Consider the following 20886-nt stretch of genomic DNA (forward strand, 5'->3'; position numbering starts at 1 on the left):
GCTGAGTGTCTCCAAGGGCTTATCACTGAACTTGCCTCCTGTTCACGCTAGCTCAGGGACAGCAAAGACTTCACTAACCTCAAGGTTCCACCTCTGGAACCATGGGTTTCAGTTGCCACAGAGGGGGAATAGCAGCCGACTCAGTCGTGGCTCCATGTCCTTAAGACACAGCGGAGGGCAACAGTGCATCTCACTCCAGAACCCTGGTTTCACCGACTACCGCCGCTGCCGCCACCACCACCACCACCACCGAACTACTGCTTGCACCACGACCTGTGGGCATCACACACTGCACCGCCTCGTTTCACTCCACCTCCCTGGTCTCACCTATGCTGTCGCTGCCGACTAACACCCATGACCGCTCCGTGGCTTGGGGGCACTGCTTGTAAGTCTTGCAACTCACCACCTCGTCCCACAACGCAGTCCAGACGGGCCGACGCCAGCTCCCAGGAACCGGATCTGTTGCAACACAGTGATCTGTCATCACCGCAACGAGCACCGCCTCACTCTGCACTGCAACCTTGGTCTCATCGATGCTGCTGGATGACCGTCACCGAGCCGCTGCCTGCCTCTCGCCCTGAGGGCACCTCATGCTACACCTCTGCGCTTCATATCGCAATCGCGATGGTTACCACGACAGGCCCGCACCAACGTGATCGGCTTCAACAAAAAGGCATGTTTAAGAGTCTGCTGACCTCACAGTCGATGCCGTCAGATGGAACTGTTGGATTCTGTTGTTCTCAGCACTGCGGTAGCACCGAATGGAGCTACCGAATTCAAGAAACTGCATTTGAAGGTGCTTCTTGCAAAGTGCATATTTTGGATTTTTATAGTTTTAGTCTTATTTTGAATGTATAAAGTATTGGATATGTTTCTAAACTGGTGTGGTGTCCCTATTGTAGTGTTTTCACTGTGTTTATGTTGGTTATGTGCTAATGCTTTAAACACTGTGTCTGAGATAAGCCTTACTGCTCATGCCAAGCTACCGAGGGGGTGAGCAGGGGTTATTTCAGTAATGTACCCCCCCTTATCCTGACTAGTAGAAAGGGACCATATTTGGACAAAGGTGCAAACCATTACCAACTAGAGACCCCCATTTCTAACACACAGCAACCTTTAGTGTAAAACCTGACATGAAACAGTACCTTTGCTCCTTAATATGACAAGTATTAGTATTTGTAAATCAAGGACTAATTCGTTGCATTTCCCACCAGCAGGCAAAGGTTTAAAAATAAAAGCCCATATTATAATTGGAACCCCGGGCACTATGCTGGACTGGTGCTTCAAACTTCAGTTATTTGATCTATCGAAGATCTCCGTGTTTGTACTCGATGAAGCGGATGTGATGATTGACACACAAGGATTTTCGGACCAAAGTGTACGGATCAAAAGGTAAATCATTTCAACCATTACTGGTCGAAACATACTAGTAAGTTTACAGTAGGGTAACTGGTTATTGCTGTTTTTTCCTAAAAGCCATTGGAGTGCCACCTTACCTATTGAAAAATATGCAAATCAAACTGCAGCTTTTGGGTTGTACGTCTGCAAACTGCTTACAAAAAGCTCTTCACTTTTTTAAAAACACGTCACATATTCTATAGTAAATTTAAATGACTGCAGTGCTGTCACTAATTACATTATGTATAATATTTATCCAAATTAACTCTCTTGTACATATCTAGATGTAATAGGTTATTGTGCACATTTACATATGGCGCCCTTAAGTTTTTTATTTTGCATATCTTGCTTAAGTTTCGTTGCAGAACATATTTACATTCTTTAAAAACAACGTTTTTGGACTTGTTCAAGTTTAATGCTAAAAATCGTGTCTCACAAAACGATATAGGGTTAATGGAAGCTGAATAGAAACGTTGCATTTTAAAATTGTATGTCAGAGAGATCACACAACCCATCCTGCTTGACACTATATCACTTTTGGACGCACTTGCCTCTCTTGATCTTCCCCAAAAAGTGTTATCCCCTACACATTCTGCTGGTCATATCTTGGATGGGGTTTTTACTAATGACCCCAGACTAGAGATTGGGTCCCCTCTGCCCCTCTCCTGGTCAGATCACACAGCAGTTCCTCTGGAATTTCTCCCAGGTTCCCTCTCTGCCTCCCACACGGACAGGAAATGTTGGGTTTTAAAAAGGAACTACAGGGGTTTGACCAACGAATCTCTTGGCCCTTTTATTGCCAGCTTCAACCCTCCCCCCTCTCAGGACATTGACACCACCGCTAGTGAGCTTGCAAGTACCATTTCTCTGGCTATTGACACCTTAGCACCTCTCAAGTCTCATTATTGTGCTAGGAAAAGTCCGTCAGCACCTTGGTACTCTGAAGCTCTTTGACTTCAGAGACAGGAGTGTAGGAGACTCGAAAGGCTGTGGAGAGCTCAACTTGATGCCGATCTTCGGATCAAGCATAAAAACCTCCTTAAGAGCTATAAAGCAGCAGTGTTAGCCGAAAAACAAATGTACTTCTCTAAGCTAACGTCATCTCTTTCCTGCCCCGGTGATCTCTTTAAGGTGGTAGAAAACTTATCCCAGGTCCAACACCCTGATCCCATAACACCCTCTCAAGAACTCTGCGATCAGATTGCCACTTTTTTCCACACTAAAATCGGGATATTTATACTGCTCTCCAGTGTCATAATCTTACCCATGTCCCCTATCCCTCCTTAGATCAGCCCTCAACCTCCAAAGATATCCTGACCAACTTCCCTCTTCTCTCTAGTGAGACACTGGACAAATTACTAGACTCTACCAAGTCTGGCTCCCCTCTGGATCCCTGTCCCCTTAAAATCCTTAAAAATTGCAGGGACACCCTACTTCCCCCTTTGCTGGAAGTTATGAATAAAGCCATCTCCAGTGGTGAATTCCCAGCCCCTTGGAAGACTGCCATCGTTAAGCCCCTTTTAAAAAAGGCATCCTTGGATCCTGGGATTCTGAAGAACTTTCGCCCCATTTCTCTTCTTCCCGCTCCAGCTAAGATGTTGGAGGCTCATTTAAACCACCATCTTAGCGCCTTTCTAGATAAGACCTGCCTGCTTGATCCATCTCAGCATGGCTTTCGAAAGGCACATAGTACAGAGTCAGCCCTTACAGTGGTGGTCAATAATATCCGCGCCAAGGTTGATAGTGGTCAGACCACACTTCTGATCCTACTCGACCTTACGGCAGCATTTGACACCCTGTCCCCCACCATTCTGGCCGCCCGCCTCAGTGAGACGGGGGTGAAGGGGCTGGCTCTCAGCCTCCTCACTTTTTTTCTTAACCATCGGGAGAAAAGGGTCAAACTGGGTGACTTCCTTTCCAATGCCATGCCTTTGCAATGTGGGGTACCTCAGGGCTCCGCTTTGATCCCCACATTGTTCAACATCTACTTGGCCCCACTTGCTAGACTTGTAAGATCTTTTGGACTGGAAGTGCTCTCATATGCCGACGACACCCAGATTATGGTCTCCCTGTCCCACTCTGTTGAGACCACGGCCCTAAATTTCCGAAGCTGTGGCAGGCTGGATGGCCTCGAATTTTCTTAAATTGAATGGGGAGAAAACGGAGATCTTGATCTTCGGGGGAAATAAGGACATCTGGTCAGATGATTGGTGGCCCCAGACACTTGGATCCTGTCCCCAGCCTTCCCTTTCTGCCCGTAACCTGGGAGTCATTTTTGACACCTCACTTGCTTTTGATAAGCAAGTAAGTAGAACTGTCGCAACCTGCTGTGGGGTCTTAAGAATCCTAAGAAAACTTACTCTTTACCTTTCTCCTGATGCCCGGAAACAGGTGGCAGTTGCCCTTCTATCCTCGCGACTGGACTACTGCAATGCTCTTTACCTTGGCATGAGCGCTAAACTACTCCATCGCCTGCAGGTCATCCAGAATGCGGTAGCAAGATTCGTTGTCAATGCCCCCAGACGCTCCTCCGGGACCAGGATCAGGAGAAACCTCCACTGGCTCCCGGTGTATGCCAGAATAAAATTTAAAATTCTGACCATTACCCACAAGGCTCTTCACGGTGCTGGCGCTGAGGGCATCAGGACCTTAGTGTCGTCCTACATCCCTGGCAGGGCACTACGCTCCTCCGGTCAGTATCTGTTGTCTATTCCCCGAGTTGCCAAGGCGAGATGGGGTGGTAAGGCATTCTCCTCATTAGCTCCCAGACTTTGGAACGAGCTCCCCCTGGAACTCAGGGGCCAGGATTCCCTGTTGCTCTTCAGAAAGGGCCTCAAAACCCTGCTCTTTACTGAAGCCTACTCTTAGGCTTTCTCTCACCTCCTTTTCATTTCAGTACCTGGCTTTTTTATTCCATCTTTTGCGCCTTGACGCCTTTGGGCAAAGTAGCGCTTGTATAAATCGCCTTTCATTCATTCATTCATCCTGCATGTGCTCTTTCGGTGTTAGATTGTGTCCTGGTGTAATGTATATTTCAGAATATAAATGCATAAAATGAACAGTTTCATCATACGTTTATTTATTTCAAACTGAAGAATACTAAACAGAAAATTTACAAGGAGATAGCCAACAAGTTAAAACCATATTTCTAAAGAAATAGCTATCATATAATTAGTAACAAAATTAGAGTGAAATGAGGAGTCATCCCTGCCTTGTACACCTCCCCAACACAATGAGCTCTCTATTGTCCCTCACCCCTGAAGTGGGTTTAATAGGCGTTTGAACACCCCCCCCCCACCCCCCACCTCCTGGAAGGTAGAGTCAAACCAGAAACGTTTTACTACTAGAAATAAGCGCCAATCAATAGAATCAAACGCCTTTCAACGGAGGGAAAATGAAAATGGTTTGTCCTGGTCATGTGTTTTGCCTACACAGTTAATGAGACGGTGTAGATTTAGTCTGGTGGGTCCTTGAGGCATAAATCCTGACTCATATTGATTTTTCGGGGGTGGGAAAATTGTTTTCCATAATGTTTAGAGTGCGCAGGAGCTTGACTCACAAACTCTCACTTGATGGATCTATTTAAGCTGATTTAGACGCAAAGGGAGTTAACAACAATTAAACAATTCAATCTTTGTGCCACCCATTTTGCCCCACAATAAGGACCAGGAATCTATCATTGAAGTGGAGTAGTTGTATTTCCAATTAATAGTCAATCCGATATATATGTATGTCAGGAAAATATTAAAAAGGTACAAGTTTTATTTATTTTTTGCGATTTGTAAAGCGCACAAATAATATCTCAATCAGTTCAGTTTTAATAGTTTAAGATACATAGTAATCACAGACACAGTAATATAGAAACTGATAATTAGAAATAGGTTTTACTTAAAGAAACTCCAATTCTCTCTCCTAAACATGAATAAGTTATGAAGTTATTTAATCAAGGCTCTAAGTTTAGAATAAGGATGTTTTATGGGATAGGGTCTTGAGGAAGTTCGGAACAGTGAGAAGGTGTCAGCATAGTGAAGACTCCAGTAGAAGTCTCCCAAAATTGGTCACATTTGAAAGAATAAAAGAAACGGAGAGGTCTGCACACTCAAAGTCTAAGGGAATCTACTCTAACTTCTAACAGTGGGCACATTATTCAAAACAACAAAAACTTAAGCAACAGTCTTATCTCTTCCCTCCACTCCTAGAACACGTCGTTTCAATCCTCATGTTCTGTATTAGCAACATTACCGAACTTTCCCATCCCACAGAACTTGGAGTGTTTCTGCAACCTTGAACATCCTTCCGTTCTTGATACGCAACAAAGAGGAAGCTTCATCTGCTCATTAAGACTTCTTGTTTCTTGCCAAGACCTCTCTTTTCAGACCTTATTATCAAGAAACTAGTACAGATTAGAATACTTTTTTCAGTAGCTAATGAAACATTGCGAACGCACCAAGAAAGAACACGCTGACCATGAAACGTATATTTTAAAATCACAAGGCCTTTAGTCAGGCTAACTTTTTGTTGTTGTTGAAAATTAGTTTTAGTTTTCAAGACAATACATAACGAGTTAGTACAACATAGCATTATTAACTACTTTGACCTTATTGGTTTGGTAGTTGTGAAAACAGAAGCTTCCCAGGTGAGGGCAAGGAAACACGAGGAGCAGACTAATACCAGGCATCCTCATAGTGTCAGGTTCTACATAAGGGAATAATGCGAACAGCTGATCTATTGGTGGTTCTCAAGTTGTCCTACTATCAGTAGAGGGAGCATGAGGGTGTGGGGATTCATTGGCTAGACTAATTCAGTCCCAGTGTCTGCTATCGCAGCAGGGTCTGCTTCATCCCTCTCTGGTGAAGTAGAGTCCGACTCCTCTCCCAGAGTTGTGTTGTGATCATCCACTTGTCTAGCATGTCACCCCAATTCTCAATAAGGTCTGTTTCTGCCTATTATAAGTGCGAACTCTGAGGAGCCGGCACTCCTCTGCTGCCGCCCATTCCAGGAAGTCAGCCTGTCATTTATACAGAGTTGTCATGGTCGAACTAGCCCAGTGTATGGCTATGCGTCGTCGGCCAGTACTAAACCCAGTTGACTGAATCTGTACCACATTTTTTCCCCTTCTTGAGAAGAGGCAACGGTCTCAGCAGGTAGTGTCAGGTTTTAATTTCTAAATTCACCTTTGTAACTCTGCCACCTCCTGCAGTACCTCACCCCAAATCGTCTAACTGCACACAATTCCATACTACATGCATAAAATCCTCCGGGATCGCAACATCACCAGGCGCAACCTGCCAGGTGAGTCGGATAAGCCCTATGCAAGTGCTGTGGCATCAGATATGCTCTATAGAGGAATTACAAATGTGCCAATTTAAATTGGGCATTGCTGGATACTTCTCGCACCTGTGCAAGGGCTGTGTTCCATTCCCCGTTGTAAGCGGGGCCCCAACTCTCCATCCCAGGAGGCGCACTTAGGCACCATATTCGTCTGCCTGTTGTTTGTTTAGTGCTGCATTTAGCAGGGAGATACTACCTTTGATGGAGCCGGGATCTAGTCACAGGTAGGACTTGGGACTGCTCCGGTTCCTCTGGGAATGATTTCCAGATCTCGTGTGCCATGCACGATATACTCGCCTATGGCAAAAACTGTCCCGCAGCCACTAAATCAGGAGGAGTGTATCTTAGGGTGCCCGCTTTATAACCTTTGTGACTGCTTTCCCCCAAGCTTGGGTCACCTAAATGACAATTAACTGAGTCCCCACTGGGAGCCTACTGCCGCTAATGAGTTAGCTTGGGAAGCTCTGGAATCACAGTACGAGCCAGCGAGCAATTTCATCTTCCAGTTAGGTCTTTTGTCGCACCACAGTGCAGCATATTGCAATAGACCTGTCAGAAAATATAGTTGGAGATCCGGAAGGCTAAGTCCACCCCAGCTAAGATCCAATTTCAGGATCTAGTCAAGCTAACTTTAATTAAACATTTAAAAGTGCACTTCAACTACATGGTTATACTTCTGCACATATAACTCCAGAACAAATAAAAGTGTGAATAAAAGCATTCACAATTACACGTTCAAATATGACTTTCAGAATTCATGCAAATGTGACGTAATGTATACATGGCTGCTACAAGGTCGCGTTGTGGAACGCTGTGCGGGAGCTGCGAGCTGTGTAGAAGCTGCAGGGCCTGCATTAACCTTCGAGCTTTGTGGGGACTGAGGAACAGCCGAGAGACTTCTGCCTGTGGGCTCAGAGGGAGAGTCTTGCGGGGGAGAGTACCATGGCGTGGTTTGGCTTCCCTCTGCAGTGAGGTACAATCAGATAGCCTAGACGATTGGAGAAACGCAGGGCACAGCTAAAGCAGTTGACAGGCTAGAGACTAGGTGAGGTGTCCAGACTAAAAAACTGCTATCAGGGGCACTGAAGGACTGTGTGAACTGTGGAAGGGGGACCGTGTTACTGGCAGGGGGGCCGACTACAAGCTCCAGGTGACTTTGCAGCGGGAAGGCCACATACACCACCACTTTGTTCCCAGAGGCACTCTTCAAGTTCTGCTGGGGCTCCCACGGTGTGGGACGTGGTCAGACGAGGCTGGGCTGGGCCACATTTCTAACGTTGGGGATGGATTGCTTCAAAACTACCTGGGTGGGTGAATCTATAATACTGTGCCTCAAATCATATTTGATTACATCCCTAGGGTGGATGCCCCACATCTAACTTTGATGCCTCCTAATTACACATAGGGTCGTAGGTTTATTTATATGGGGAAACGTAAGTGTGCGGGGGGCTGCAGCCACTGCACCAAAAGTTACCTCGATCAACATGATGCTTCAAAGAACAATCGGGGTTGTTGCTAAAGAGATTGAGTTAACTAAGAGAAAACTCTCCATTGGATCTGGGGAGTGTTCGCAATCTCTGCTTGAGACTGTCGTGTTAACTGCAGCACCCTTACCCCGGGATTCCTGAATGGCTAATTCAATTTTGCAGCAATATGACTCGGTTCACAAGCCAAGTATTGTACTAAATGTGACAACTGGTGAGAACATCGCCGATGAACTGCAACCAGTCGCCAAAAGAATTAGAACGCCAGAAAGAGGCAATCAACCCAGTCGGGAGCACCCTTTTGCCCATTGCTCTCCCCAATCTGTTTGTTCCAGCGCTGTTATCAATAACCCAGGAGCTAGCTGTATAATTAAACCAAGCTGGGTGGATGGATTAATGAAATAGCTCATTGACAGGGTAAAAGGGATCATAAAGGTGGAACTTTCCTCTGTTTTGGCCAGGTTGGAAGCAATGGAACTGTCACATAGAGCTGCTACCAAATCAGTTGTGCCTCCTCGATCGCCCACAAAAAGAGGCAATCAAGGGCCCTCTGTATTCGGTTCAATCCCAAAGACAGACGCGGTGGGTAGTGGTAGTGGAAGCATCTTGGTTTCCATTACAACCTCAACAAACCGTAATGGTGTGCAAGGGGCCATACAGCTACCGGATCCTGAACTTAGTCAATCACACTGCCAGGGGAACAGCCCTGAGTGCCATAGGACTGGAGCTCGAGTCCCTTTTCAAGGTACGAAGGATTTACCAGTCATCACCCTGCCTCCCGTGGCTTGCCCCTATGTGACAATGTTGACAGGAGTCCCGCGATTGGTAGAATGAAGCCCACGTTGAACAAGTGCTCAAACTGGGTGGGAAAAAACAAGAACTTCCACCGTCAATGGCGGATAATATTCTCTTCACACGCAGGGTGAGGTGGATAGTGAAGGAACACAAAGATCATCCCGAGGGGTTGTCTTATTATTAATTTAAAAAAACCCTGCTGGGGGGCGTGGCCAAGATGGCGGGGTGAGCAGACGCTTCCTCCCGTAGCTCCTCCGGCCCGGCTCAGCTCGAGCCCCGTTTTCTGCGCTTCTCTCCCCCCGCAGCTGCCCAGCGGGTGAGAGGCTTGTGCCGGAGCTCCTGGCGCACACATTGACACCACTTTGGCTCTCATCGCCCCGGAGGAAGTACTTCGAAAGTTTGTTCAAAGATCGAAGCACGGAGGAGAGCCTAGGGGGCGGAGCGACCTGCAGTGCTGTCCAGGCGCCTCGGCTGGGCCTGGTGCTGAAAGCTGGCGATCCCGAGGGATCGGACCCGCCACGCTCCGAGGTACAACGGAGCTCTCCATCCGGTGCCTAAGTGGCCGGTGTCGCCGGAGCACGGCGGACTTTGGACCCGAGTTGGCGCTTTGGCCCCTCGCTAGCGACGACGGCACTCGGTGTGGTGCGGACCCCCGACTCGGAGGCGAAAGCCGAAGGCATCTTCACGGCGGCCGGCCTATATGAGCTCATCGGTGACATTGTGGGGCATTGGCTACGGACTTTCCTTGATTATTGTGCCCCGGGTGCCGCCGGTGGTCCTGCCGGCCCAGGCCGCTCTCCCTGGCCCGGTCCTGCCGCCATCTTGCCCCTGAAGAGCTGGCGCTGGCGACCTCCACCCGTGCCTCTGGCGGGCGGGTGCTCACTTTTGCCCCGGCTCCCAGACTAACTTCCCGAGGGGAGCACTACGGAGGGACCCTAACTTTGGCCCCCGGTCGCCACCCTGGCTGGGTTTCGCGACTGGCTTTGCCCGGGCCGGTCCGCCATTTTGTCGCTTGTGACGCAGCACCCCTGCTTTCGGTGCGGACTCCACATCTGGTGCCCACGGACGACTGGGCGCCTCTGCGGCGGCCGGACTTGAGCCTTATCCACTGCAGCGGTCGAGATGTCTGGAAGAGGAGGCTCGAGGAAGGGGGACCGCACCCTGCCGGACATGCTTGGCAGGGCCCAGCAGCTTCGGGACAGAACACAACCGTCGCCGGGATCCTCCCGGGCCTCGGCAGACGCCACTGGAGGCGAACCCCCCGTCGCGAGGTCCTTTATGGAGGACTTATTTAGCTCCCTCAAGGAAGACTTCCAGACCCTAAAGAAGGAAGTGGCCAGCGAGGTCCGCGAAGTGCGTAGGGAGGTGGAGCGCCTCGGCGAGCGAGTGGACACGGTGGAAACAGCGGCCCAGCGCCGAGATGAAGAGATAGTTCATCTTCAACAGGACGTTCTCCGCCTCCGGGAGCAATGTGTCGAGCTCCAGGCCCACTCCGAAGACCTCGAGAACAGGTCCAGACGGAACAACATCCGGGTGCGGGGAGTCCCGTCCGCAGACGAGGGGACCGATTTGGTGGCCTATCTACAGGACTTGTTCCGTGAGATCTTGGGGGAAGATACAGATTTCCCGATTCGCATCGACAGAGCGCATAGAGTGGGCCGACAGCGCCAGTCACCGACGCCCCCCCCGGATATTTTGGCGTTCTTGCCCGACTTTCCTTTGAAGGAGCGCATCATGGCAGAGGCCCGAAAGAAGCAGCCTTTAACTTTCAGGGAGAGGCCTGTGGCGCTCTACCAAGATCTGTCCGCCATCACGCTGCAGAAGCGCAGGTCCTTTAGGATCGCCACTGACTTTTTGCGTGAACACGAGACGCCCTACTCCTGGGGGCACCCCTTCCATCTGATCTTTAGATGGAATGGAGCGCTCCACCAGCTGCGCTCCCTGCAAGACATTTGCGGAGTACTGGGACTCACAGCCACGGAGGAGGACGGTGCGACGCCGTCGTGGAGGCGCCCAGAGAGACGGAGTCGGCGGAGATCGACGAGGCGACAATCACCGGCGAGTGCGAGCCGCCCTGACTCCCCCACCATCAGGGCTGATATGGCGGAAGCTTTGAGAACGGCGGCCAGGAACTTGCCTGACTCCAATGGCGTGGCCTTGACGGCCTAACTTCACTCCGGGGGGAGAGATTCTTAGCCTCTACGATGCTGGGTTGGGGCCGGGGGTTGGGAGGGAGCGGTTTGAGGTGAGTGGCTGAACGTCCACTTGGTTGGTTTCTACGGACTTGCCCGTTCGGGCTTGACTGAGACAATGGGGTGTTTCTGCTTGTTTTTGGTTTTGGCTAGTTGCCATGAGTATGTTCTGGGAGGGTGTAAGAGTTGTTTTGTTGTTGGGGGGGTCCCGTCCGATGTTGCCCATGCACACGCTTGGCCTGTCTTGGCCCTTCCCGCGCGCCTGCCCCATGCGCCCCCACCGCTGATCCCTTGCTTGCCACATAGCGCTTCTGTTCCCCGGGAAGGATGCCATCCCTAAAGGTAGTGACCCTTAATGTTAAGGGTCTGAATAATCCAGTGAAACGCAGAGCGGTCCTATCCTTGTTGGAGGGGACGCAAGCGGACATATGCCTTCTGCAGGAGACTCATCTGCTGCCTAAGGATTGCCATAGGCTGCGCTCTGCCAAGTTCCCCACCCAACTCTTCTCCTCAGCGGCGACCAAGACTGCAGGCGTAGCCATTCTTTTAGCTAACTCTTTCAGGGGCGAGGTGCTGTATAAGTATGCCGAACAAAAGGGGAGGCTTCTAGCATACCGCATGCGACTTGGGGGAATTACTTTCACAGTAGGCTCCGTTTATAGCCCGAATGATCACCAGGATCGCTTTCTGGATTCCGTATTGGTAGACGTCACTGCCTCGCCCGATCGTCATGTTGTCCTGGGGGGAGACCTGAACATCGTCTTCGACTCGGCTATGGACAGGTCTGCACAACGCTCCCCGCAGACGGGGGAACTTTCCCGCGCGGTGCAAGACCGGATTGCAGAGATGGATTTGCACGACCTCTAGCGCTATGCACCCCACCGACAGGGACTATACCTATTTCTCCCACGCGCACCGCACTTACTCGCGGTTAGACTACCTCCTGGTGAGTGGCCCGCTACGCGCGGCCGCCACAGCGGCGGACATTGGGGTCTTGTCCCTGTCCGACCATGCGCCGGTTTCCGGCGTTTTCGCATGGCCTGCGACCTCCCCCTCTCGAGGGTTGTGGCGGCTTCGTGATACGCTTCTACATAAGAAGTCTGTTGTGAAGCGTGTTGGGGAGGTCATCCAGGATTATTTGCTCCACAATGGCAACTCCGACACGTCTCAGGCGACGCAGTGGGCGGCCTTGAAGGCGGTCCTTCGGGGAGAATTCATCTCCATCTCCTCGGCCGAGAACAGGGAGAGGCAGTGTAAGAGGGATGAACTGACTGCGCAGGTCAGAGAACTTGAGCAGGTTCACCGCCGCACAGGGGCTCCTCGAGTTTGGAGGCAGCTGAAAGCGGCGAGGAAACTCCTGTCTGCACTAGACCTAGATCGGGCGGAATATGCCGCTTTGCGCCTGAAGCATGCCTTTTACACGGGGGGAGACAGGTGTGGTAAGCTCCTGGCCCATCGGCTCAGGGTTGCACAGCAACGTAATGTGGTGAAGGAACTAGTAGGTGCGGATGGGGTTACTGTTTCTGGTGACGCAGAGGTTGCGGACTCCTTTCGTAGCTTCTACGAGGCGTTATACACCGCGGAGCCCTCCTCACCGAGGGACGCCGAGGACTATTTGGAGTCGGTGACCCTCCCGGTGTTAGAGCCCGCTCAGGCGGACCACCTGGAGAGGGACATCCATGTGGAGGAAGTCATCTCCGCTATAGCGCGACTGAAGCACGGTAAGGCCCCGGGCCCGGATGGCTACACGGCCTTGTTCTATAAGACCTTCTGCTCCGCTGTGGCACCAATCCTGACTCGCCTGTTCAACTCCTTCTCCGAAACGGGCGCTATCCCACCGGACCTTCTTAACGCGACTGTGTCGGTCATTCCGAAACCCGGGAAGGATCGGACCGTGTGTGGTTCGTACAGGCCTATTTCACTTTTGAATGTTGACCTTAAGCTCTACACGGGGATCCTAGCGTCCAGGCTTGGACCACACCTGCCGGGCCTAGTGGAAGCGGACCAAGCTGGGTTCGTACCCGGTAGACAGACGGTTGACAACACCAAGAGAGTGACGCACATACTGGAAAAGGCCTCACGCGTTCCGGGGGAGCGGATGTTGCTGTCGGTGGATGCGGAGAAGGCCTTTGACAGAGTTCATTGGCCGTACCTTGAGCTGGTTCTCAGGAAACTGGGAATCGGCGAGAAGTTCCGCACCATGGTCTTTAACTGTTATAAAAGGCCGTCCGCGTCGGTGCGGGTCAATGGGCACAGCTCTGGCAGTTTTGTCATTGAACGCGGTACGAGACAGGGCTGCCCCCTCTCGCCGCTTTTGTTCGCCCTCTATATGGAGCCGTTCGCTCAGAGGATTCGCAATAATCCTGACGCTATTGGGGTTAAGATGGGTCAATATGTCCATACTGTCAGCCTTTACGCGGACGATGTCCTGCTGACCCTGGACGACCCCAGGAGGTCACTCCCTGCCTGCATCCAGGAACTGGACGCCTTTGCACGTGTGGCCGGCTTTAAAATGAATATGGCCAAGTCGGCGGCCCTGGACGTGTCTCTCACCGCGGACACCAGGAGAGACCTTCAGCGTCTTTTCCCCATGCAGTGGTCCTCGTCTACGGTGCCATACCTGGGGATCCTGTTAGCGCCCTCGCTGCCTGAAATGGTCACAGCTAACTAATCTTCCCTCACCAGGAAGATTAAAGAGGAACTCGGCCGATGGAGCAAGGGCCTGCTTTCGTGGCTAGGCCGTATCGCAGCGGTGAAAATGACGGTGCTGCCCCAGATCCTATACCTCTTTCGCGCTCTGCCTCTTCAGCCCCCTGTGGGTTGGATACAGCAAGCGCAGGCTGACATCTCCCGTTTTGTGTGGCAGGGTCGCAAACCACGGATGAAGAGGGTTCTCTCCACGCTTGCTCCGGAGGCGGGGGGTCTTGGTATCCCGGATCTCTGGAAGTACTTTCAGGCGGCGCAACTCCGATACTTGGTGGAGTGGAGCAGGTGGGAATCCGACAAGCACTGGCTCTTTCAGGACCAGGCGGTGGCGGGCCGCACCCTCCAGGAGGTCCCATTCCTGCGCCGCGCGCATCGCCCGACTAACCTCTATGCCTCTTATGTCACCCGGGTCCCCCTGCGGGTGTGGGATGCGGTCTGCGAGCCCCGTGAATTAACTACCTTCCCCTCGCCGTTTACACCTATCGTTGGTAACCCGGACTTTGCTCCGGGCTTAGAGCCGGGAGCTTTTTCCCACTGGGTGAGTGCAGGCTGCAGGGCACTTTTCCAGATTTACGGGCCGGAGGGCGTGATTTCTTTCCAACAACTCCGACAGGACTTTGGCCTGACGGAGATGGACAGATTGCGCTACATACAGGTCCGACACTGGGCTCTCCAGCCCCAAGTGCGTGACGTCGCAGCCCGTCAAATCACACCTTACGAGCGGTGGCTGGTGACCCGGGCCTCGGACGCCAAGCTCATTACCGACCTGTATAAATTCCTCCAACCCCCGGCGTTTCACTATCACAACCCGGGGAGGGAGCGCTGGCATAGAGAATTGGGCAGGACACTAAGCCACAAGGAGTGGGACAAGATCGCATATCGGGCGAGGCACTCTGCATACCACACTGGGCTTACGGAGACCTTTACTAAGGTGTCCACTTATTGGTATTACACCCCGGAGAGGCTATATGAAATGCACAAACATACTGACAAGGGATGCTGGCGGGGATGTGGACAGGAGGGTACTCTGTCGCATATTCTTTGGGCTTGCCCAGTGCTGACTGCTTATTGGAAGGAAGTCTTGGATGAGGTAGATAGGCATTTCGAGATTGAGCTGCCGCGCTTCCCAGCGTATGTTTTGTTGGGCCTTCCCAATGACCTGATGTATCCACTGAAGTCCCGCAGGGGTAGACAGATTGCTATTGCGCTAGGCTCAGCGGTCCAGAATATCCTTGTCCACTGGCGCACCCCCACTGTCCCCTCCATTACTGGTTGGCTACATAGACTCTGGCAGGTATTGGGTATGGAGAAGATGTCGCTTACAGTGGCTGGGAATGTAGACCAGTTCGAGGAACTATGGCAACCCTTCCTGGCGCTACTGTCCACGGAATTCCGGGAACTCACCTGCCCGAGGTACCTTCGTCTTCTTAGGCTGACGCCACCGGCAGCCCCGGCGGATTAGGACGAAGAGGGAATAGGGGATTAGGGGGTGGGGGTAGGCTGTTTGGGGCGGGGTATTCTACTACGGGCCATTGGACGGAGGGGTTGGGGTATTGTTTTCTTTCTCTTTTCTTCCTTTTTTTTTTTTTTTTCTTCTTTTCTTCTGGGGATGGGGGATTCGAAGGGACTGAGTTGAGTTTTGTTGGATCGCTGTAACTACTCGCGCTCAGCTTTGGGTGGGGGGTTGGGGAACAAGAGAGGGTTATGTGCATTGCCTTATTGCCTTACAATTGACGTCTTCCCCTCCTGGACCTCCGACCTCCCCTTGATCAGAACTGTTGACACACGCTTCTTTTTCTTTTCATGGTATTGTATGTAACCTTAACCTCTTACTCCCCCCTTTCCCATGTTCCTTTTGTTTCAATAACAATGCTTTAAACCTAAAAAAACCCTGCTGTAGTTTATAATCTGATTTTTGATGCTCGCTGCCTAGAGCGGGGGCCTAGAATATTGTTTTATTGCCCTTAGGTTATTTTTATGAACACCTACCAGGTGTGGGTCAGGACCCCTTTCCCTCCCTGCAATCTCAACATACCTTTCTTCATGCTCCCCACAATGGGTTGTCTGGTTTGGATGTTTTTTACAATGTTTGGGATCCTGGACCAAGTAGGTTGACTTTTCAATGAGAACGGTACCTCGTATTTTTTGTCATCTAAGCAGGATCACTGACAGCTTTTATAAGAATGGATCTCAATGGGGAATGATACCTTTGTTTATATACCCACTCAATCTTTTAGTTTAGAATCTAAGGCATCCCAGGGCAACTCCCTGGTAGGTTCTTTGGTAGTAGTTCAGTTGGATTGTACCCATGACCCGATTATTGTGAATAGTAAAGTGACCACTGGGGAGGTATTTCCTTCTTCACAGTTGGTTAGAGGTAGCACTGCAGCATTTTCTTTAGGTAGAAACATGGATTTTCATGGTTCTTTTATTGGTCCAATCCCACCCTATGTTGATTCTAGGCCATCACAAATTATAGAGCATGATCGGGATGGCAGATACGACTGAGCAAAACTTTCCTCTGAAGATTTTATCACAGAACATAGCAGGATAACGTTCTAAGGTAGATAACCCTGACTGGGGAAAGTGTATTGACCTATATGATGTGTGTCTTTTCCAGGAAACTTGGTTAACATTTTAAGTTCAGAGATCTGGATTTGGGTATTTTAGTACTGAAGCAATTTCTTGTGGGAGAGTCAGACCCACTGGTGTGGCTGATGACATGGATGGGCAACCATTTGGTTTGTACAGTAGAGGGGTCAGAGGCTTTATCAGTAGATAGCCTGTGTGGTACTGTTTCCTACAGGTCTTAGAGTATGTATTTATAATATATGGAAAATGGGCAGGAGTCCTCGACCTTCAGTTCACTTGCTACCCATATGGATGGACTACCAGTGGGCACTTAAAGATCGTGGGTGGCGATTTCATCTGTCAGTTTGAGCCCCTGGACATCTCTTGCTGTGAGTTTGTGATAGAGGGGTATAGATTGTGGTCTATTCCCACTCAGTAGTGTCATATTAAGAAATGGTCTGCTTTGGCTCTCCAACTCAATGTCCCGACATGTAATGGGAAAACAAATTCTGATAGGGAGGAAAAACATACCTTTAATTGATTCCCCAGCCCTGGTCTAATTGATTATATCTTAATTGATCTTAGACTTTGGCCATATGTGATCGATCTGTCAGCGCTATCAGCAAAGCTAAAGTATAATGGGATTAAGAGAGGTGGGATTCACTTCTTGCTGCCTCTAGGGAATATGATCAAACCACCTTTTGGAATATAGTAAGTCCTGCGGTCAATGAGGGGAGATTTTCTATAGGGGGGGGGGGCTGTTGAAGATCCACCGGGGGTCCTTCTCTATACCAGTTTCTCCAGTAGATCCGTTGTATTCTTACCAAGCACTGGGTACGGTCTTCTATGGTGCTAATGTTTGGGGGCACAAGTTCACCGAAACAGTGGAAAATTGTGTTCGAGGCATATGAGCTGCAGATTGTACACCTTAGCATTTGACCGCCACCAGGTGTTGGGCTCTGATGATTGCAGGTTGTTGTTGTCTTGGAAGAAGTCTTTGTAGTGATGAGATAGGTGACTCCTCCCTTGGACGACAGTGCGCATGGGCATCGACTCTATCCTTAGATTGTTTTTTTCCGCCACTGGGTTCGGATGAAAGTTTCTCCGCTCCGGCCAGAAACATTTTTTTCAGCAACTTCGTAGCGCAGAACTTCCAAAAAATTCAACAAACTACCTTCGACATCAAAGACAAGGTTTTTCAGCGACAAAACGTCCATTCCGGTCATCTAAGTGGGCCGTTAGGCCTATCAACGCCGTGCGTCCTACACCACATGGAAAGAACTCCGTTCAAGAAATGCCCGAAATGCCAGGCAAAATTCCCACATAGCGATCACCACGAGGTCTGTAACCTCTGCCTATCGCCTGAACACGACGAGTCGACCTGCACAGCCTGTGCGTCCTTCCGATCGAAGAAAACCATCCGGGATCGGAGGGCCCGTCGACACAAGATGAGGAGATCAGCCCCAGCAACTGAGGATATCCTCGACGAAGAGGTTCCCCTCGTTCCTGAAGAAGACACTCCTGATCTCCACATCGTATCATAGGCAGACGACTCAGATGACTCTATTCCATCGGGTCAGCGCGTGAGTACTACTGCCCAAGCACCACATACTCTGCCCAAACCGAAGGCAAAGGTCAGCACTCCGCCCAAAGGGCCCAGTCGAGACCGAAAATCCACTTTGACAGCCCCGCCATCGAACCCGGCTCCGAAGAAACTAACAAAGCCTTCTAGTGCCTCGACACCGATTAAACCTCTCCCGTCGGCACTGAAACATAAAGACACCTCGCCGCCGAAGCCAAAAGACCCTTAGGTACCGAAGCCGAGAATCGTACCGGCACCAAAAGATAAAGACGTACCGGTACCGAAACCGAAAGAAGCACCGGCTCCGAAGCCGTCCACTTCTACCTATTCGGTGCTGAAGAAAAAGAAGCCTGATTTGGAGGTGCCCAAACCCTCGAACATGCCTACCAAGCCGAAAACAACACCTTCGGCACCGAAAACAAACAGAGCTGCTGTTTACCATGGAGTGTCTATGCTTTCTGACGATATTGAAGAGGATTTTCTCTTAGACACCTTTGAGCACTCTGAGGACTGCTCAAATCCTTCCAATGATTAAGGGAGTAATCAAGCATGCTCCAGAAGTATTTAAAGATCCTGTACGCACGAGAATTTTAAATCCTAGAATTGAAAAGAAATATAGGCCAGCACCTGCAGACCCAGTCTATATTAAAGGGCACCTTCCACTAGATTCATTAGTGGTGTCCAATGCTAGGAAAAGGGCCAATTCTCAAACATCAGGCGAAGCGCCCCCACCTGATAAAGAATCAAAGGTAATTGATGCATCAGGGAAAAGAGTAGCTGCACAAGCGGCAAACATGTGGCGTATAGCAAATACACAAGCCCTCCTCTCTCGTTATGATAGGGCTCATTATGATCAACTAGAAAAACTACTTCAACATCTACCAGATCAGTACAAAGATCAAGCAACTGACCTTATACAAGAAGGCAAGCTAATGTCTAAGGCCTCAATAAAATGTGCACTAGATGCCGCTGACACAGCATCTAGGGCCATAAACACCAGTGTCATACTTAGGAGACATGCGTGGCTACGCATTTCAGGGTTTAAAAAAGAGGTACAAACTACCAATTTAAACCAGCCTTTCAATCAAAACCAATTATTTGGTCCTGAAGTAGACAACATACTAAAAAAGGTGAAAAAAGACACTGACACGGCTAAGTCTATAGGAGCTTTACAGTCTACACCAAGTAGAGGCTCCTTTCGTCGCTCCTCCTACAAAGGAGGCTCCAAGCAGACTGGAGCAGACACTACATCGTCTTTTAAGTCACAAACCTCCTCCAATAAAGGATACTTTAGAGGAGGATATAGAGGAAACAATAACAAAGGAAGAGGTCGCGGTAACAATAACTATCAATCCTCTTCCACCACCAAGCAATGACTTCCCTCTGCTCCCCCCACAGCATACCACTCCTGTAGGGGGCAGATTAACATAGTTCCTGCCTGTCTGGAACTCCATTACAACAGACAAGTGGGTAAGACAGATTATCCAACATGGTTACTGCCTAGAACTTACAGCAACACCTCCAAACATACCTCAGAGACAGCGTCCAATGTCTACAGACCATCTAACTCTGCTTCGACAAGAAGTGTTATCACTTCTACAGAAGGGTGCTATTCAAATAGTTCCTTTGGAAGAACAGGGAATGGGGGTTTACTTGCTGTATTTTCTAATTCCCAAAAAGGACAGGACACTGAGACCAATACTCAACCTCAGGCCCCTCAATCACTACATACAATCAGATAATTTTTATATGATCACTTTACAACAGGTGCTTCCACTACTACAACAGTGCGACTTCCTTACAACAATAGATCTAAAGGACGCCTACTTCCATATCCCCATACATCCTGCACACAGAAAGTATCTAAGGTTTGTACTAGAAGGACAACATTATCAATTCAAAGTCCTTCCATTTGGGGTAACCACGGCACCAAGAGTATTCACAAAGTGCCTAGCAGTGGTAGCAGCACATCTCAGAAGACAACAGATACATGTCTTCCCTTACCTAGATGGCTAATAAAAGCAAAATCGTTCAATCAGTGTGTCCAGCACACACAGCAAACGATTCAAACATTGCACGACTTAGGATTCACAATAAACTACACCAAGTCGCACATACAGCCTTCGCATGTACATCAGTATCTAGGAGCTACACTAAATACGTCCACAGATCTAGCGTATCCCAGCACAGCCAGGATACAGAGCATTCAAGCCTTAGTAACCAAGTTTCAACACCAGCAGTCTCTACAAGCGAGGGTGTTTATGAGACTAATAGGCATGATGGCATCTTGCATCTTCATAGTATCACACGCAAGACTGCAGATGCGTCCCCTACAAGAGTGCTTAGCACAACAGTGGAACCAAGCTCAAGGTCAACTAAAAGACCTGGTGTTGGTGGACAGCCGCACATATGGCTCTCTGCAATGGTGGAACACCAAAAACCAGACAAAGGGACGGCCGTTCCTAGAGCCTGTTCCCCAAGTAGTGCTTACAACAGACGCATCCCTCACAGGGTGGGGAGCCCATCTCTAACCTCACACAACTCAAGGACAATGGACCATTCAACAGAAAAGGCTCCATATCAACCACCTAGAGCTGCTAGTAATATTCCTAGCACTCAAGACTTTTCAACTTCAAGTACAAAACAAGGCTGTCTTAATCCGGACGGACAATATGACAGCCATGTACTATATACAAAAACAGGGGGGGGACACACTCTCTGCAACTGTCCCAACTTGCACAGAACATTTGGAGATGGGCCATTCCTAAAAACATTCATCTGCTAGTGGAGCACCTTCCAGGAATCAACAATCAGATAGCAGATCTGT

The 20886-nt window shown here is 49.7% G+C and overlaps 1 protein-coding gene across 4 annotated transcripts in view; it reads left to right on the top strand.

Moving 5' to 3' along the window:
- The window catches only part of LOC147732747 (ATP-dependent RNA helicase DDX25-like), a 1983894-nt gene that overhangs the window by 1215893 nt on the left and 747115 nt on the right, over window positions 1–20886 (top strand). For 3 of the 4 annotated variants that reach the window (XM_086957315.1, XM_086957316.1, XM_086957313.1), the window contains exon 8: window positions 1215–1392. In XM_086957315.1, the coding sequence (XP_086813441.1) occupies window positions 1215–1392 (178 nt within the window). The remainder of the gene's footprint in view (window positions 1–1214; window positions 1393–20886) is intronic. The other variant, XM_086957317.1, reaches the window with a different exon arrangement.

This window comes from Lissotriton vulgaris, chromosome 2_1 (genome assembly GCF_964263255.1).
Source record: "Lissotriton vulgaris chromosome 2_1, aLisVul1.2, whole genome shotgun sequence".
NCBI lineage: Eukaryota > Metazoa > Chordata > Amphibia > Caudata > Salamandridae > Lissotriton > Lissotriton vulgaris.